This window comes from Cebus imitator, unplaced genomic scaffold (assembly GCF_001604975.1).
Source record: "Cebus imitator isolate Cc_AM_T3 unplaced genomic scaffold, Cebus_imitator-1.0 Scaffold44, whole genome shotgun sequence".
Lineage (NCBI taxonomy): Eukaryota > Metazoa > Chordata > Mammalia > Primates > Cebidae > Cebus > Cebus imitator.
The window spans coordinates 67,270-88,060 of record NW_016107359.1 but is presented as its reverse complement, the minus strand read 5'-3'; the positions used below and the strand labels follow the sequence as shown (position 1 = coordinate 88,060).

The 20,791-nt window shown below is 38.1% G+C and overlaps 1 protein-coding gene across 1 annotated transcript in view; it reads right to left on the bottom strand.

Annotated features, from left to right (window-relative positions):
* The window catches only part of AKAP6 (A-kinase anchoring protein 6), a gene marked incomplete at its 5' end in the record, with an annotated part of 309,960 nt that overhangs the window by 272,614 nt on the left and 16,555 nt on the right, over positions 1-20,791 (bottom strand). The window contains one exon of the mRNA XM_037737882.1: positions 14,510-16,279. Coding sequence (XP_037593810.1) covers positions 14,510-16,279 — 1,770 coding nt within the window. The remainder of the gene's footprint in view (positions 1-14,509; positions 16,280-20,791) is intronic.

Here is a 20,791-nt window from a genome sequence, read left to right as displayed (position 1 = left end):
TCACTGGACTTCCTAAAAAGTAATGCACTGAGACTCATCAACCTGAGAATGTAAAGCATATGAACCTGATATTAAAGGCAGCACCTTTCCTGGATAAAGTTGCTTAATCACCATGCAAAATTCAAGCCAACCATTCTGAGATAGAAAATTCTATAACCTCAGGCATGGTCTGACATCATGAGTGACCTTGAAACAGAACCCACACTTTTGAAATGATTTTCCCTCTTATTGTCTGAACAGAGCACAAGCCTCAGTGCTTAATGGGTAATTTTAAGACATCACAATGACAAGTCTGCCAAGGCAAATGTTTTTAATCTGCTTCACTTAGCTGACCTTATTTACCATAAATTCAGGCTAATCCATATCTAATTTCTACCGGGTAACTCACTTGTTTACTGTCACCACTGGCCCTGGTCTCCTGGCCTCTTATAAACTCTCGCCAGGCCCCAAATTCTCTAGGCTGTCTGGCTCTTTTCATATGATAGTGCTAGGAATACAGCATGAATGGTTCATACCTCCAGGCTTGTTAATGTCACAGCCTCATGTTCACTTCCCATTACAATCTTCTAATGGGAACTTGAGTTCACCCAAAGTTCCATGGAATACAAAGCCATCTATGTTGAAGTGATATATGCCAAGAAATATTGCAGAAAGAAATGGGTGTTTTTCTTAGTCATTCCTCCTAGTTAGTTTCTCATAAAATTTCAGAGTAGGTAAGTATTTATAAATCATTCAATTCTATTCATTTATTAATATTTATTTTTTAAAACTGAGGCTTGCAAGGTTATATTTCCAAGGTCACAATGCTACTTAGGGGCAGAATTAAAATTCTTACCTTAATTGTTTCTAATATATATGATGCAAATTCCCTAGATTCATAGGAAAAGTCACAATAATAATAAAACTAATATTTATGTAGCCTTTAGATTTACAATGACCTCTTTGCTCCTTGTAGTTTCATATAACAATCTGTGCAAAGGCATGACAAATATAATTAATATCTCATTTTAGAGACTAGAAGATTTAAACAGTAAGCTTTAAGTGACTTATTCAAGTTTTTGTAACTAAAAAGAGGAATTTTAAACGGACCCCAAAGTTTAAGTTCCATATCCTTGAGTAAATTACTAACTTCGCTTTGTCTCTCCTCATTTATAAAATGAGAATATAACAGTGTCTGCATCAAGGAGGAATTATTTTTCTTGAGAATTAAATGGAGTGATGTATTAAGTGAACAAACCCCTTAGCACTCTGCCTGACATGTTGCAAGGGAGCATGAAATGTCAAAGTTTTGTTTTGTTTTTAAATTGTTGTCTTTGCAAAACATCCTACCACAACATAAAGTATGACTTTAGATTAAAGATAAAGAATAATTCACTAATGTCCCAAGAATTATTTTAGTTGAATTTAAAAATTCAAGGCTAAAATAAATAAATAAATAATAAAAATGCAAAGCTGACTTTATCCATCTTTTGAGTTCCATCATGATAGTAATATTTGCTATCAAATGCAGTTAGGCACTATTATCACCTTAATACAAGATACTAATGCATCATAGACTTCCATACCAAGAAAATCGCAAAGAACTATTTTCATCTTGATGTTTAAAGCTGCAAACAAAAGGGCAGATCATCTTCCCTATATATTTCAGTCCAACAGCCATATGCAGCGACTGGATACAGCCTCACGGTGGTGCTAAATCATCACTCATAACAACTCAAGACCCATTGAAAGCTCTACAGAAACCAAAATGAAGCAGGACTGAAACATTCCTAACATTGTTAACCAGGAAGGAATTTGCTTTGGATCCCTGCAGTTCTTCTGGACCAAACTTGAGCAATGATCCTGACATGCTGTCTCAACAAATCCATTAGCAATGTTAAGTTACAGTTTTTGGCCTGGGATTGCAACCAATAAAATATACACAGAAGATTTTTATTATCCTTAAAAAGACTTGTGCAACCTTACCTTTTAAAATGTTATGTTGACTTAGATTCTCAAATTGGATTTGGGCCCTATTCAACTACTGTGTATCTTAATTTTACATATCCCTTGGAGACATTTGTTAAATTCCTTATATCTCCCAGTCCTCAAATTTCAACTCTTTTGACTTCCTTCTCCCACTCTCTTATTTTAAACAGCCACAAAATTTTATCAATTTGTCCTTTATAATGTCTCCCACCTATCTATCTCTTTCTTCAGTCAGCTTCTAAACCCACAGTTCAGACCCTTTTTACCACATGTCTAGGCTACTTCAATAACTCTTAAGATTAGGCTTAGAAGACTACCTCTTAACCACAACGGTACATTACAAATCTTGAAGAACTTTTAAAAAATACCCAACCCCAGGGATTCTGATTTAATTGGTCTGGGGTGGATATAGAGGTTGAAGTTTTTTTAAAGCTCCCCTGTGATTGTAATTTGCAGTCACAGTTGAAAACTACTGCTAGAGGTGTGCCCAGCATGCCACAGTCAGATCAACCTTCTTAAACTACCAACTCTATGGGCCAAACATTTTAAGTAGTTTTCCATCTTCACAAAGATTACAAATTAGTAACTCAAAGGCTAAACTATCCCAAAGACGTGTTTTATTTGACTTGTTTAAAAATTGCTCAGACCCAATATCTAAAAATTGCAAGATATCACATAAAACCCAGATTTCCTAATTATTTAAAAAAATTCCAAGATCTTGCCAAAAAGGGCCCACATTCCCACACAACTACTACCTGGAGCTGACTAGTGGCTGCCCTTAGACATGTCACATATCATCCAGTTGATTCAGTCCCATTACTCCCCATTTACAGCTGGCTATATGATTCATTTATATTATCTGCCTGGCCCCTTAATTTTAGTTTGTAGCCCTGATCTAGAGAATAAAGTTCAAACTCAGTGATATGTTCACTTACTCATTCCCTTAAATACTCATTTATTCATGCACTCATTATTGTGTTTATGCCATGGAAACAATTGAAATTCAAAGTCCCTCATATTTTGGCCCTATTCTTTTTAACTTCACATTCCCCTTCCTCTAACAAATTTCTTTCTAAGTAGTAGTTTAAGAGACATCCTCCTCCCAATATTCATAGCTTAAAGGCTCATTTCTAAAATGTTTTTGAGGTCAGATAACGCTATGTGACAAAGTGGGTCAGTGGGATGTGAGCAAAAGTGGCATGTGTAACTTCCAAGTCATATCCATAAAAACAAAGGTGGTTGCCCTCCATCTTCCCCTTCTTGTAAGCTGGAATGCAGACATTATATTGGTGGTGAGCCATAGAAGAGCAACAGAGAGAGGCAACCTGGACCTCAGGATGACCTCTATCTTCCCTAGACTATCTACTTCTAAGTAAAAGAGAAAAAGGCTTCTATCTTATTGTATTTTGAGGTCTCTTTATTTATAGTAGCTTAGCCTATACTCCAAAACACCAATGATTTTTCTTTATTATTACCCAAACATACCTTGAACATTCTTGCCCTCAACCCTGGCTTATGCAAAAGTTCCTGTCACTAACATGCCTCCTCATCTCTGCTATATAAATTCTATTCATCATCCAAGGCCCAGGTCAAGTAATCCCTCTCCTGTGATGCTTCATATTGCTACACTTGTATTATCATCTTTTCTCTGTTCTCCCACTGCATGAATTTTCACTTGGCACTTACCAAATATTGTCTATGTATATAGACACAGAGCCTTGAACTATGTTGCCATATCTACCTCAAGTCCTAAGTCCAGGATCTAAAACAAAATTTTAGATTATGCATCATAAAAAGTATTCAGAGTTCCTACAGTATTCAACTTCTATACTTCCTGTTTAATAATTTTGTGCACTGTCAACTCATACTCAATCTGTGATCCTTAAAGATTCTTCAATCTTCTCATTTTAATTACAAAGCTAAACTACCCAATTCTTTAAGAATCTGTCTTTTTCCTTGATATTTAATTAAATCCTAGTTCTCTTTATTCTTGTATCTAAATAATTCCTTGACTTTTTGGATACATATTTCAAAAACTAAGAAATGCACTGAAAAGATCAAGGGCTCAAGCTGGAACGGTAATGAAGAGACAACTCATAGTGCCATCATATTTGGAATCTAAGAATCTCTAGGACAATACCAGAGGAAGAAGGTAGAAGACTCTCTCAAGGAAGGAAAGTTTTTTTTTTTTTTAAATAAAATGGGTGACAGAGAGTGAAAACTAGGTCCAGAAGAAAAGTAAAGAAAAGCGATGGGAAAGAAGATATAAGGAAGAGAGAGACTAAGAGACAAGAAGAGGACTAGCAACTGTGAAAGAAAAAGTTAGCATAAGGGAAAGGCACATGCAAAATGGAATGCCAATGAAGAAAAGTGGAATTCCATAGCCTCAAAATGCTTCCTATCTGATAAGGATACTCCTAAGAGATCACTCCAATGCCTAAGTAGTGTATAGCACACTAGTAATCCATCGACACTAGGAAAACTGGTGCGTGGTGGGTATAAAGGAAGCATCAAAGGCAAGTGAGAATTTATAGCAGAACCGTGATTGTAAGTCACTCTGTGAGTGAATAAAAAAGGATACAGCTGTGTTTCAAATGGGACTTATTTGAATCTCAAATCAAGTAAATAATATATAGGACTTTTTTTAAAAAAAAAAAGTAGGCTATAATGGGCCAAGCGGTGCCTTATGTCAATAATCCCAGCACTTTGGGAGGCCAAGATGGAGGATGGCTTGAGCCAAAGAGTTTGAGACCAGCCTGGGCAAAATGGCGAAATTCCATCTCTACAAAAAATACAAAAATTAATATGAAAATTATCCAGGCATGATGGTGTGCACCTGTAGTCCTAGCTACTGGGTAGGCTGAGTTGGGAAGATCAACTGAGCTCCAGGAGGTCGAGACTTGAAGTGAGCTACGATCACGCCACCAACTCCAGCCTGGATGACAGAGTCACCTGTCTCAAAAAAACAAAAACAAACAAACAAACAACAACAACAAAAAGACTGACTCTCAAAGCATTTTGTTTTTCAAGACAAATCCCAGAAGATGACTTAGCCTTAGCCTTGTAGCTGTGTCCTACCCTAAAAGAAGGCCTGGAGTGAGAGCCTTAAAATATGAGTGCTAACTACATTGAAATAAAAAAAAAGAGAACTCAAAGACTTAACCATAAGACCCAAAATGACAAAACTTCTAGAAGAAAACTCTGAGGAAAAACTTCATGGTACGGGGCTTGGCAATGATTTTTCAATTATGGCTCCAAAGACACAGGCAACAAAAGGAAAAATAGATAAATGAAACTACATCAAACTTAAAAACTTGGTGCTTCAAAGGACACCACCAATAGAGTAAAAAGGCTACAGAATGGGAGAAAATAATTTGCAAATCATACATATAATAAGGTGTTAATAGTCAGAATGGGCTAGGTGTGGGGACTCATGCCTGTAATCCCAGCACTTTGGGATTGAGGCAAGTCAATTGCTTGAGCCCATGAGTCTGAGACCAGCCTGGACAACAGAATGAAACCATGTCTCTACAAAGAATGCAAAAATTAACCAGGCATGGGGGTGCATGCCTGTAGTCAGCTACTCAGGAGTCTGAGGCAGGTGGATCGATTGAGCCTGGGAGGTCAAGGCTACAGTGAACTGTAATCATGCCACCACACCCCAGCCTAGGTGACAGAGCAAGACCCTGTCTCAATTAAAAAACAAAAACAAAAAAAGAATATATAATGAGCTCCCACAACTGAACAACAAAACTCAAATAACACTATTAAAATATGGGTAATGGACTTGACATTTCTCCAAAGATGATATACAAATATCCAACAAGCATATGGAAAAATGCTGAACATCATTATTCATCAGAGAATTGGAAATCAAAACCACAATGATATATCACCTCACACCCATTAGGATGGCTAGTATTAAAAAAAACTAGAAAGTAACAAGTATTGACAAGGATATGGAGAAACTGGAACTCTATACTCTGTTGGTGGGGTTATAAAATGGTGCAACTACTTTGAAAAACAGCAAAGAGATTCCTCAAAAATTAAAAACAGAACAACCATATAATCCAGCAATCCTATTTTTTAGTATATACCCCGAAGAACCGAAAGCAAAGAGATAATTGTACACCCACGTTCATAGCAGCATTACTCACAATAACCAAGAGGTGGAAGCAATCCAAATGTCTACTGACAGATGAATGGATAAAAAAAGAATGGAATAAACATTTAATGAAATATTATTCAGCCCTAAAAAGGAAAGAAATCCTGTCACATGCTACAACATGGATGAACCTTGAGGACATGCTAAGTGAAACAAGCCAGATATAAAAAGACAAACACTATATGATTCCACTTAGATGAGGTATTTAGAATAGTCAAAATTATAGAGACAGAAAGTAGAATGGTGGTTACCAGAGAGTAGTAGGGAGAGGGAAAGGGTACCTGTTATTTAATGGGCATAGAGTTTCAGGTTTGCAAGACAAAAAAGTTCTGGAGATCTGTTTTACAACCATGTAAAGATTCCTAACACTACTAAACTATACACTTAAAAATGATTAAGATAGTATATTTTGTTATGTATTTTTTTACCACAATAAAGAAAACTCAGAAGAACATGATACTCCTTAATGACTGCTACCATCAGTATGGTGTCACTAACAGATGTGTCAATATACAATTAAAATGAGTGGTGAATGATAGGATGGGTCCCTCTGGACCTATTCTACCTCTTGGAAAATAAATGTAAACATGAGTACCAAGTTAATCACAGGGAAAAACTTTTCTACCTTCATATTGCACAGGTATTAACTACCACTTCCAAGCTCCATCTCTAGCAAGAGCAGTGGTGGCCACCTTTGTGCTGCTACCACAAAATTGGAAGCACACTTGACTGCAATTTTACACAGTCTAGTTAAAAAGAGCAAGCGCTCAGCTAAATATTTGCTGCAATGAGTCCAAAATAACTTATGTGCAAGGACATCCTTAGCTGGCAGAGAAGTTTGTTAAATTAGGTTATATATACAACAGGTAAGTAATTGAATTATAATCAAGATGCTCTAATTTGACATTTGAAGACATCTACATCTCTTGTGGAGAAATGGGCTCAGCTATGTCATGCATTCATCAACTCCATATCACTGAATTCAGCTTAACAAAGTCATATCTTCCAGGACAAATTTTGAGAATTTAGTGGGAGCAAAAAGCTCTTGATGTGAGAAGTGGACCGTGCACTGTATCCCAAAGAACAGATCTCCTGAAATGCTTCACTGAGGTAGCATACCCTGTGCTGCCTTCTGCCAGCTCCCCTAGGAATTATACATCTATTAACCCCGCATCAATAATTACCCACCTTGTACAAGTGGCCACTTACCAACCAGTTCATTTCTCTTCAGGTCATGAGGAAGAAGTCACGCTGTTTATTTACTTATCTAGTAGTGGTTTGTGGGCTTCATAGTTTTATTTGAATATGTGATTATCGTCTAAATTCCCTGGCATTTGATTATATCTCACAGAGAAAACCAGGATATCTCTGGCATCCCAGCTGGAATCCCAGATCTCACATTTAGCAGCATTATAACCCTGAGCAAGTCATTTGGATTTAAGCCTGGAGTCCTCATCTGTAAAATGGGACCAATAACAGCTCCATAGGGTTGTTATATAAGTTAAATGAAAGAATCTACTTCAGAACCTGGCACACAGTAGATGCTGATCAGAAATTATTTCCCTCTCTTCTTCCTTACTCAAGAGCAGAGGTCAGCAAATTTGTTCTGCAAAAGGCAAAAGAATAAATCTTTACCCTTTGTAGGCCATGTGGTCTCTGTCACAACTATTCAACTCTATCACTGTAACACAAAAGCAGCCACTGACAAACAGCATGGCTGTGTTCCAATAAAACATTATTTTAAAAAGTAGGCATTGGGCCAGATTTGGCTCACAGGCCATAGTTTGCCAATCCCTATTACTTATATTACATATATCCAGGTATCATGCTAAGTTAAATTTTCACCATTCTGTTTGATTTTATCTGTTCCAGGTATATTCTTCCCTTGTATCTCCTTATTGTTTTTATTCTATTTCTTGAGTGTATCAGAACAAATGTGCCTGGTTCCATTACTTGACTTAGCTTCTCATTTTGAATTTTAGGCCTTGAGAAGTTCCGGTAGGTGTTGAGCACTCAGACCTAAGATGCTCTAGTAATTTATTCACACAGTGGGTTCTGGGTAAATCAGCCAGAGTTAAGCAAAGTCCCCTCAACCCACACAGAAAGACTGGGAAAAGGGCCATCCCTTGGGAACTCAGAGTTTACTAGGAGATTTTATTTGTGGAGAAGTAATGGTTGCAACTGATTCCCCAGTTTTAAAAATATTCCCTTAAAATTTTGTTTTCATTGGCTTATCTATGTAAAGTCCTTCTTAAAAAATATGTAAGTACTAAAAATGACAGTGATCATGTATGGTGAAGTGAGAACTCAAGATGGAGTGATAAGGATGAGAGGGAGATTTACTGAGTATTTTTAAATGTCTGTAATTTTAAACCATGTGAATATATTATCTCTTCAAAAATTAATTTTTCCAAAGAATAAAGAAATATTTTGATTTACAAAATTAGCCTATTATAAAAAGACACAAATGTGAGGCGTGGGGACTGACAGGAGCCTACTGGAGTTTCTGTCATAGCCCCACAGCCTTGCTGTTACTGGGCTTCTGTGTGCTTCCTGCCTATTGCTCTGTGTGACTCAAAGACAGAGTAGAGCACTTTGGCATGATGAGTGAATGGACTCCACTGTCCATTTGACAGAAGTGGAATCAGAAGCAGGACATATTTTTCAGTATTTGATCATTCTTTATATCAGGCCGTAATTCTCCCCATGGGTGCCACATACCCTCCCCTCTTTATCAGTGTGTCCATATTTACATACTCTTTCTAGCTCCTTCAATCTCTCTTGCCACTTCTGCCTTCAAACAAGCGTCAACTTTTTAAAAAAGAAACTTTTTTTTTTGAAACGGAGTTTCACTCATGTTACCCAGGCTGGAGAGCAATGGCGCGATCTCAGCTCACCACAACCTCCGCCTCCTGGGTTCAGGCAATTCTCCTGCCTCAGCCTCCTGAGTAGCTGGGATTACAGGCACGCACCACCATGCCCAGCTAATTTTTTGTATTTTTAGTAGAGACGGGGTTTCACCATGTTGACCAGGATGGTCTCGATCTCTTGACCTCGTGATCCACCCGCCTCAGCCTCCCAAAGTGCTGGGATTACAGGCTTGAGCCACCGCGCCCGGCCAGAAAAGAAACTTTTATTTGACTTTAGTTTCAACTATTGCCCTTTGCCTCATACTGTGATTTCAATCTAATGTCTGGAAATATTAGGAATGATTCTTTTTCACTTGTTAATCACCTGCAATCCAGCTTCTACTTTCATTCCTTCGTTAAGTCAGTTTTTTTCTAAGGTCTTCATTAACTCTTTCAGTTAATAGGTTCCCCCCTTAGTCTTTATTCTTCTTGATCTACCTTTTGCAAAGAACAAAACTGATGACCATTTTATTTAGTATATCTTTCTTTCTCCATTTATTTAATACCCAATAATTCTCTCTGTCCCTTCTGGTCCCCACAACTGGATCTCTTCCTTGTTCCTGTCTCATAACTGGGCTACAACTTGAATCTCATTCATCAATCCCTCTTCTCTTCTGCATCTAGCATCCTTCTTTCAGGGAATCCATCTATTCTTAAGTCTTTATCTTGTGGGAGGAGTGAAGCAGATGGTGGCCTGAAGCCTGGCTCTGTGACTTACTAACTGTGCTGCATAGGAAAAGTGGTTCATCTTTCTAAACTCAGTTTCCTCTGCTCTAAAATGGGGATTCATTCATTCAATAGTCTTTACTGAGCACTTACTATATACCAGGCATTGTTCTAGGTACATGAGATTCATTAGTAAACTAAACAGATAAATATTCCTGCCCTCATAAAGTTCCCATTCTAGCAGAGGGAGACAGACCAAAAATAATAAATATATTAGAAAATTATATAAAATTACAGAATGTGGTGAGATCTATAAAAGAAAGAAAAAGAGGTCAGGTTACACCTTTCTTTTTTTTTTGTTTTTTCCTGAGACTGAGTCTTGCTCTGCTGCCTAGGCTGGAGGACAGTGGCATGCTCTCAGTTCACTGCAACCTCTACCTCCTGGGTTCAAGTGATTCTCCTGCCTCAGCCTCCAGAGTAGCCAGGATTACAGGTGCATGCCATCACACCTGGCTAATTTTTATATTTTTAGTAGAGATGGGGTTTCACCATGTTGGCCAGGCTGGTCTCAAACTCCTGACCTCAAGTGATCTGCCCACCTCAGCCTCCCATAGTGCTGGGGTTACAGGCACGCGCCATGGCACCCAGCTGGGTTACACCTTTTAAAAGATGGTCAGGGCACACCTCTCTGAGAAGGTAATATTTGAGCAGAGACTTGGAACTGGTGAAGAAATTATAAATGAGGGCATCTTCTGGAGAGGATGTAGACAGAAGCAGCTGACAATGGTCCTAAAGGCAAGAAGCATGTCAAGCATGTTCTAGGAACAGAAAGAGGTCGGGGGAAGGGATTGAAGTGGGCATGGAGAAAAGTAGTTGGAAATGAGGTCAGAGAGGAAATCAGGGGAACAGCCCATGTAGGACCTCTGAATACTGGCAACCCTCTATTGCAGAGTTTTGAGCAGAGGGATGACATAATCTGATTAATCTTTTAAAAGGATCACTCTAACTATTCTGTTGGAAATAGACTGTAGTGGGAGCAGAATAGAAGCAGAAAGACCAGTTAGGAGGCTACTGCAGTAATCCAGGAAGGAGGTGATGGTGGCTGGGACCAGAATAAAGCAGGAGAGAAGTGGTTAATATAGGATTAAAAGCCTACCTTAGATGGCTGTCATAAGAATTTTATGGGGTAGTTATTATGGGTAAAGTGCCTAGCAGATGCCTTGTATAAAGAGGATGTTAAGTAATATCCTCTGTCATTATATTTTGCACACAGACAGGTTCTCTGGGTCACTATATGGAGGAGACCAAAGCTAGAGTGTGACAGCCAAGGTCAGTTGACCCGGAGGTTGGCAGCTGCCCTCATCTGATGTAGTAAAGGAGGCTGGCCTGAGGAAGAAACTTGATCTTCTTTTAGCCCTTCTCTCATATCCTAACTCCAGTGCGGATTTCTAACTGCCTGTAAACCATTTATTCTTAAAAGTTTTATCATATACTCAGTATCTATGAACAGTTTAAAAAAAATTACCCGCACCACCTCTACTTCAAACTAGCTACCCATCCAAATGTCTCCTTCTATGAAAGACAGATCAGTCTCCAGATGCTGAAAACCTGGCTTCATTTTTGCAGAACTGTAGAATTGAATTGGAAGTTGGTAGCGTAGTCATAAACATCTCTTTTTACAAAAGATGAAACTAGGCTCAGAATGAAACATGCCAATCTGTGGGCCACACTAGTCTTTGATCACCAAATGGCTCCCGAAATCTTTCTAGCAAGGTCTAAAACCAGTTTTCTGGACGCATTCACTTTCTCAACACTCCCCTCCCTTCTGCTTGCCTGATCTATATCACAGCAGTTCCTCAGATTGGATGCCGCAGGCCAGCATCTCTACCCTGGTCACCACCATGGTTGCCAGGACCATCTTTCTTTTATTGGCAATTAACCCTTCTGGAAAGGCTATTGGAGACCATGCCCCACACTGCTTTAAGAATGCTGGGTATGGGTTCAAATCCCACTTTTGTACTCACTAGCTGTGAAGACTTGAGTAAGTTTTCTAATTACATTCTGCCTTAGTTTCTTCATCTCAAAAAATCCTCCCTTCTAGGACTTAAGTAGAGTAAGGCATGTAAAATACTTAGTGCAGAGCCAAACACAGAATAAGAGCTTAAGAAGTATTAGTTATTATTGTCAGTCCCTTTCAGAGAAGTTGTTGTGGATGCCTGATGAACAAACTCTAATTGCCTTGGTGTGGCCTTCAGGGCCTTTCCATACCTACCACAGGTATGGAAACTTTCACTGATCTCTGATGAAACCTTCCAATCAGGACAGCTCTCTGTGTATGCCCATATCCATGCTCATTCCCATTTCTACCTCTGTGTTTTAGTTTATGCTCCTCCTACCTGAAACGCCATCTTCTTTCTCCTTTATCTGTCTGAATCCTGCACGTCCTTCAAAGCTCCACTTAAGATTTAGTACTTCACAAGAACTGCCCAGGAAAATTCTAGCTCCACTGATATTATTACTTCTCTACAATACCACAGTATTTACATTCAGTACTTACTGATCACTTCCTCATGAAGAGGAATGAGGGCATTTAGTTAATAGCATGGGCTCTAGAGCAGACTGCCTGGTCTCTCTCAGCCTTTCTTTTCAGCCATAAAATAAGGTTAATATTGGGGTTGCTGTGAGGATTGGATACACAAATACTTGATATATGTTAATAATGTGTTATTACTGTTATATGTTTGTTAACTTTTTCCTCTTTGTTTAATAAACCTGTATTTTCTTCCTCCAGGTTAATCTATCCATATGCAGTATACCTTTATCCAACGTCTAGCACAATGCTGGTCTCAGAGTAGTGTTCAACAATGAATGGACGTAAAAACGAAAAACAAAAACCAAAAACTAGGAGGAGTGCCCATGGCAGTTACATCAATATTCTTTATCTAATCTGAATGGCTCCTGAACTCTTTCTTCTCCCCTATCTTATAGTTTTCCAGTGAGGGAGAAACTACAACCCCTGTCAGGGAGGCAACATGATACTATAGAATAAAATTGGACTAAGAATCACAAGACATGGGTTTGCATCTCAGGTTCCCACACAAAAGGTCTGTCTGGTTTGTCTGTCTCTGTTTCTGCCTGTCTTTTGGTTTCTGTCTATCTGTCTCTATCTATCTACCTACATTTATCTCTATCTATCTATCTATCTATCTATCTATCTATCTATCTATCTAACATCTATCTGTATATTTATTTTAGCTTAGGAAAAATCACTTAAGCTCATGGACCCTCTGTTTCCATCTCTGTAAAGGGAGAATAATCTGGCATGACCTGCGGTCTTCACAGGTTGGCTGTGAAGATCAAGTAAAAACAAACAAAAAATGCATGGGCCGGTACAGTGGCTTACACGTTAATCCCAGCACTTTAGGAGGCCAAGGTGTGTCGATCACCTGAGGTCAGGAGCTTGAGACTAGTCTGGCCAACATGGTGAAACCCTGTCTCTACTAAAAATACAAAAATTAGCTGGGCATGGTGGTAGGCGCCTGTAATCCCAGCTACACGGGAGACTGAGGCAAGAGAATCTCTTGAACCCAGGAGGCAGAAATTGCAATGAGCTGAGATCATGCCATGGTACTACATCCTGGGCAACAAGAGTGAAACTCTGTCTCAGAAAAAAAAAATGCATATGAAAGAGCTTCACATACCATTAAGTCATATACAAATTATATGTAGCCAGGTGTGGCCATTTATATGACATCAAACAAAAACCATTAATAATTATCAAGTCAACTGGATCTACTTCCATGAGCCTCCTGAGGAAAGGGCCATTACCACAGTAATCATAGTGAATCTCTTTACCCAGATGCCTCTTAAAATATCAAAATTATTACTTATATTATGGAGCTCAGTCCTTAGATTTTTTTAAAAATTTTCTTTTTGTTCTTTTCTTTTTTTGAGACAGGGTCTCGCTCTGCTGCCCAGGTTGGAGTTGCTGTGGCCTGACTGCAACTCACTGCAGCCTCAATCTCCTTGGTTCAAGCAATCCTCCGGCCTCAGCCTCCTGAATAGCTGGGACTACAGGTGTGTGCCACCACTACTGGCTGATGTAGAGATGGTGTCTTCCTATTTGCCCAAGCTGTTAGTCCTGAGAATTTTGATAAGTCTGTCTTCAAACATATCATCATATCTAGCAATTTGTCAAAAAAATAGATTTACCCAAAATGTCAACTTCACATCCCAGAGTCCCTGGGTGGTACATAATATACATAACATGGGTATTAGCCACAGTTCTCAAAGAGGAGAAACAGTAAGGAAAAATAAAGATCCCTAACTAATTAGAAATGTCTGGTCTATTTATACAAGAAGTTAACATTGGAGATGTGGAACGTATTCTGGAGTCAGAAGAAATGAATCAAAACACTCTGAGGGTAACTGGAACATTCTATGCATATATTCCTGAACTATTTGTGTGTGCATAGCTACTGTTCTATTTAATTTTGTATTAGATCCAAGGGGTTCCAGCATTCATCAGTAGTCATGATAGATTTGAACAATATGAACAGAGAATTCTATACCAGGCAGGGCATATCAAGCTAATACATTGACAAGGGCAGTTCTTAGTGATACATACTCTTAGTCTCATACAGTGATTATTGAGATTTTTCTTTTCTTTCTTTGAGAAATCAGTTAGATTTACCAAAAATAGCCATACATTTTATAACAGAGTGTAGAGAGGATGACTTTCTCCCAGCATTACTTCAAAACATCAAATGAGAAATCATTCAGTTTAAGAAAACCATCTTACCTCTATTTTTTCCCATATGGCTTCATAGTTATCTTGGTGCTGAATATCTTGCATCAGTTTCTGAATTAAAGCTGACTTAGTGGCAGAATGCCTCTCATTTTTCTCAGAGGATAAATCTCTTTCTGACTTCTCACCAGCGTGTTTTTTCATGCCAGAGAGAGGCATACAGGACTCCTCATCAGAAAGAATGTCACTCAGGGGCCCAGATTCAATGCTCTCCCCTAGTGAAGAGGCTATGTCACTGGACGAGCTTGGAGACACCCTGCCTAGCCTTGCATGCTTCTTTTTGATGTGGTATGTTGGATAGATCTCAGAATCTGAATTCATTTCAGACAGTTCCCAGTCATCAATATTTTGGATGGTTTCTCCTCTGGGTTTCTGAGGCAGAAGCTTTGTTAGGTTTTCCAACTTCAAAGCCAATACTTCTGTCTGCTTAAGGTAAGAGGGCAGTGCTAGGTATTCATCAGAGCCATACCAGGCCTCCACAACCTGACCGTTCCTGGTGACGTGACTTGGAGGTGAGGCATGACCTTTTTTGCTTTTGTGTTTTGAAAGAAGTGGCACTGGAGACATGATGTTGTCTGAGCCAACAGAGGATTCACTACTCTGAGTAAAAGGTGGTGAACTGGATGTTTCTGACTGCAATAGCAATTTGGCATTCAGACTTCTCTGATTACAAGGCTCAAGTGAGGATGTGGAAGCAGAATTTGTTTCTGGCCCCTCTATGGCCTTGGAAGTACAAGACAGCTCTCCATTTGGCACTGCTGAGCTCCTTGTATTTTTAGCTTGTTTGCCTGAACCTGTCCCCCGTTTAGGAGTTCGGCATGGAGGCACCTCTTCTGAGGTCTTGTGTGGCTTTTTAAGTCGAGATTTCTCTTTATAGCAGTCGTTAAGCCTTCCCAGGCTAGAAGAAATTTCTTTAATGTGAAGTTTGACTGTGTTTTCAAGATTCGCAACCCCCACTTTGTGCAAACACTCATAAGACTGGCTGGCAGCAGAAGGGCTGTTGGAGTAAAAAGATTGCAACACCAGGCAAAGCTTAGATCTATCAGGAGGATCTACTAGTGAAGGGGTGCTTCTGCTCATCTCAGGCTTTAGATCAACCATTTGCTTCTTTCCATCGCTGCCTTTCAGATCATTCTTAAAATTTTCCTCTTTAAGAAAAAGCCCTCTTTTTGGCAATGTGGGTTGTGTGGGAGAGTCCTCATTATAATTAAAGCTATCTCTGATGGTTCGCTTGGGGGTTGCATTTTCACAAGGAACAGGCTGGTGATTCTTTGCACCAAGATGAGAAGAGGAACTGGATTCTTGCTTCACAGTCTCAGAGGAGGATTGAACAGCATTTGTCAGAGCTTCTGCTGAAGATGATGACACCCCCGGTGTTAAACCTGGTTGCTCTTCAACTGCAGAAGCATTGTCTTCCTCACATCCGCCTTTGTCGTCTACTGAGAGAGACACTTGAGATACCTCCTCATTAACTGTTTCACTGCCATTGGTAGAGATAGAGTCAGCAGCTACCGTAAGTAACCCAACACTTCGGATAAGCTCAGGAAAATCCTTTTCCATCTCACTGTAGCTCCAAGAGTCAAAGGATTTGGTTTTGACTTGGCTTGAAGTCATGTCACCTAGGCCACTGAGCAAATCCTCACTTGGACTGTAGTCAGACAGTTCAAATGCAGTAATGCCACAATCCAGAGACAAGTAATTTTGAGAACATTTGATAGTTAATTGTCCTGAGTCATCCACTTCTGTAAGAGAATCAAGCCGGCCCTGAAACAGACAATGGCAATGGTTTCAGTAAATGTAATATCAAGTACAACATCAGCTGCTGTTTAAATGAAATCTCAGTACAGGGCAGTATAAAGGTAAAAAATGTTATCAGTCCCAATTGCTTCTGGTTTGACATACACAAAAGGATATTAATCAGTTACCACATTGCTTTATATAGTATCTTGTTCTTTAATACCTGAAGATTTTTCACTCATCTGGAGCATATAGCCTTAATAGAAACGTCAAGATCAAACCAAAAATATCCATTCTTGCCGTAATTTTCAACCTAAAAATAATATATTCTTCATTTAATAAGCATTTCATTTAATAAACAAAGCCTTAAGTAATACAATTTCTGGGATCAAAATAATGTAAAAGTAAAATCTCCATGAATGTCTGTTTTGCTTTTCACTATCATTCTAGTACTTACCAGAGTGGCTAACTCACAGTAGATGCTCAATAAATATCTTTAAGTAGGATAATTAATTATATTAAACTTGTGTTAAATATATATTGATAAGTCAAAGGAAGGTAAACTACTGAATTTGCAAATAGATAACAGTTTGAGACCAGTTTCTGTTTGGCCTCACCCTTTTAAAGGAGAAAATTAATGAGCGTCCAAACTTTATCATCAGAGAGCCTCATCTCCTCCCTCTGCATGTGTTTCTCCCCAAGTCCTGCCCCCACTGGTGTATGTGAGCTATTAAGTGCCCATTTTTCTTGCTATTCATAATTCTGGATGGGCTGATTTGATTTTAAACTCCCTCATGCTAAAAACCAGCATTACAAGTAACTGTTTTTAACTTGTTAAATTTTTAATTGTGTAATTAAGGCTTTTGTTTCATTACTAATGCAGTTTCTGATTTCATACAACAAATGGGAAGATGTTCACTGATGCTTTGTTTGGAGTAGAAGAGCCTGGGAACAATCCTATTATGCCTGCTGGCTACATAACATCCTGGTCTATCCTAGCACCCTTAAAAAATAAAAAAAGAAAACTGAAAAGTGAAGTGTTGTTACATCTCCAAATCTCCTTTTTTTCTGGAGGAGGAACTGGGGTGAGCCAACTAAAGCTGGATCCTATGTGGCTGCTGGACCCTGTGTTCCTTTCAACCAGGTTTTCCTAAGATCTGGCTTCTCCAGGATCTTACATTGGGTTTTATTGCTCATTTGTTTGTTGTGTTTTTGGAATGTCCTCTCCCTTCAGACCTTCACCCTGACTTTATCTCCTACTCCTCTCACTCTCATTCCATAATCTAGATAAATGGATGAAACGCCTAATTTAACTTTTTTAAGCCTCAAAGTCCTCATCTATAAAAGATGATGGTTGATTACTATAATTACTTTTTCATTTAATCCTTAAAATTGTCTTCTGGGGTCTGCACTATTATCCTTGTCTTAACATAAGAATAGCTTGGACCAAAAGATGGCACATAGTAGTCTATGGTCTCAAGATGAAGAGTGAGCTCAGCCTTGGACTGAGACTGTCCCCAAAGTCTGTTTTCTGACCATTATATATTACTTTAAACTGGCATTCCCCCAACTCCAATTTATTTTCCACACTGCCACCAGAGTAACCTTTATAAATTGCAAATCTGGTATTGTTACTTCTTTGTTTAAAGTCCTTTAGAAGCATCCTGTTGCTGTTAAGTTAAAAACCCAAACCTTTCCTAAAAAAAAAATTAAAAATTGAACTACCAATCCCACTACTGTATATATACCCAAAGAAAAGGATATCAGTATGTGAAAGAACTCCCATGTTTATTACAGCACTTTTCATGATAGCCAATATACAGAATCAACCTCGGTGTCCATCAACAGATGAATGGATAAAGAAAATGTGGCATATATCCACAATGGATACTATTTTGCTTTCAAAAAGAAGAAAATTCTGTCATTTGTGACAACATGGATGAGATTGGAGGACGTCATGTTAAGTGAAATAAGCAAGGCACAGAAAGACAAATACTACATGTTCTCACTCATATGCGGAAGCTAAAAAGGTTGAACTCATAGAAGCAGAGAGTAGAATAGCAGTTACTAGAGGCTGGGAAAGGTAGGGAGTGGGGACAGCTAGAGGCCAGTTAGTGGATACAAAATTATAGCTAGATAGAAGGAGTAAGTTCTGGTTTCTATAGCAGGGTCAAATGACTGTTAATTAAAAGCAATTTATTCTACGTTTTCAAATAGCTAGAAGGGTGAATTTTGAATGTTCCCAACATGAAAACATGATAAATGTTTGAAGTGATGGGTATGTTAATTGCCCTGATTTGATCATTTCATTGTGTACATGTATCAAAATATACCCCATAAATATGTACAATTTTATGTCAATTAAAATAATAAAAGCTAAAAAAGACACACTTAAATACAAAGATACATTGCTTTAATATTTCAAAATCTTCCAAGTATATGACTGAGAACAGAAATAAACCATATTATAGATAAATATTTTTAAAGCACAACCAAAAGCCTTCAGAGGCCAGGTGGAAACAGGCCCTTCTTATGCTATTCTTCCCTCACTGGCCACACTCAGCCACTGTCGTCCTTTCACTTTTTGAAAATACCATGTTTCCTCCTACCTCAGGCCCTTGGCACATGCTGTTTGCTCTGCCTGGAAAGCTTCCAACCTATACCCCTTTGACTAGTTGACTCTTCTTTGTCACTCAGATTTCAGCTTAAGTTTCACTTTTTCAAGATTCCAGATCCACATATGAGGCAGAATCTTTTATTATATGCTTGCTCTGTTTCTCTTTAAGCATTTATCTCAATTTATCAATAAATATTATTGTGATTATCTGACTAATTTGTTTTTTCCACTAGTTTGTAAGTACCACGAGAGTATAAATTACATGGAAAATGGTTGCCTTACTAGGGTACCTGTAGCATCTAGCATAGCGATCTACACATAGTATGTACATATGTTGAATGAATGAATGAATGAATCATGACATTTTGGAATGTCTCTCTATGCTTTCCTATAATTTTTTTCTCTGATTATGTAGTTTTAGTTAACTCCAATAATTAAAAGCCCAAGTTTCAATTTTTGGCTCTAGCGCTACTTAGCTATGTGACCATGAGCCAGTAGCTTGATGTTGCTATGCTTTATTTCCTTCATCTATAAAAAGGAAATGATAAGCCACATCATAGGGGTGTTGAGAGGCTTAAAGGAGATAATATGAGTAAGATAAAAGTCTGGTACATGGATGGGTGCTCAAGGAATGTTCACTTTTATTATTTTTAGTAATAAAGTACACTGAGTAGGAAAGTTTCATCAAGATGGCAGTTATCGCTAATGCTAAATTACACTGCACAAAGTAAGAAATCAATATTAACTGCCAATCTCTCAACAAAAATTATCTAAATGGAATCGCATAACTTTTGTGCTTCATAACTGAACTAGGAATGAGTCAGCCAAACAAAAGTTATACTTGACGCAATTTTTAAAAGAGTAAAAGTGAGATTCCCAATTCAAAAGCAGGTTGTATTTTCTTTAATCTTCTAATTTGATTGTTCATTACTCAGAACTTATTCTTTTACGGAAATAGCATTATAAAATGATGGTTAAATTCCAAAACTATCCCATAAAACCTATTTAAATATATAGCTGAAATTTGCAACGTGATTTTCTAATACATTTATCATGATTACTGCACTGCAATGCTTATATGAGGTTAAAGAAAAGTTTTTATATGATATATAAAGAAAAGAAACTTGAGAGTTCAGGAAAAAATTAGTCTACAAAAAGTGTCAGCTGCCTGCCTTTGGACAAACAGGGAACATGATAGTCTTGCAAATACATTTTATCCCCATTCTGGTGGTTATAGTACCTTAAGACCAGGGATACTGTCTTGCTCAAGAATAATAGATGCTCAATCAGTGATACTATATGAATATATTGAATATGTATATATATATACACACATATATATTAGATGAATGTATTGTTTAATGAATACACCTCAGAGAATAGAGTATGGCTGCATTTTCTGAAATCTTCAGGAATTTCTAGCCAGTTCCTGGTTTAGAAAAGAAAACACCATACTCAAAAACACTTATAATGCTTCAGAGGACGTTCTCTCTGTTCTGTCCCACTATACCAGTCCACCCAACCATCTCAACTAGTGTGTAAATACCATCTTAACTGGTGAGATAGCTGAGTGATTGTCACTCAGGGGTAACTACTATTTTATTTTTATTTATTTATTTTATTTCCATAGGATATTGGGGAACAGGTGTTGTTTGGTTACATGAATAAGTTCTTTAGTGGTGATCTGTGAGATTTTGGTGCACCTATCACCCAAGTAGCATAAATTGCATCCTATTTTGTAGTCTTTTATCCCTCAGGGGGAAATTATATTTTATTCAAAAGATTTTTTAATGCAAAAAATATCCCTCCCTGAAAAAAACAAAGCAAAAACAAAAACGGTATATAGTATTTAACCATACAGAGGCAACTGTAAGAAAAGAAAGTTCACCGAAGTTTCTCAGAGCAGATGAATGAGTTTGATC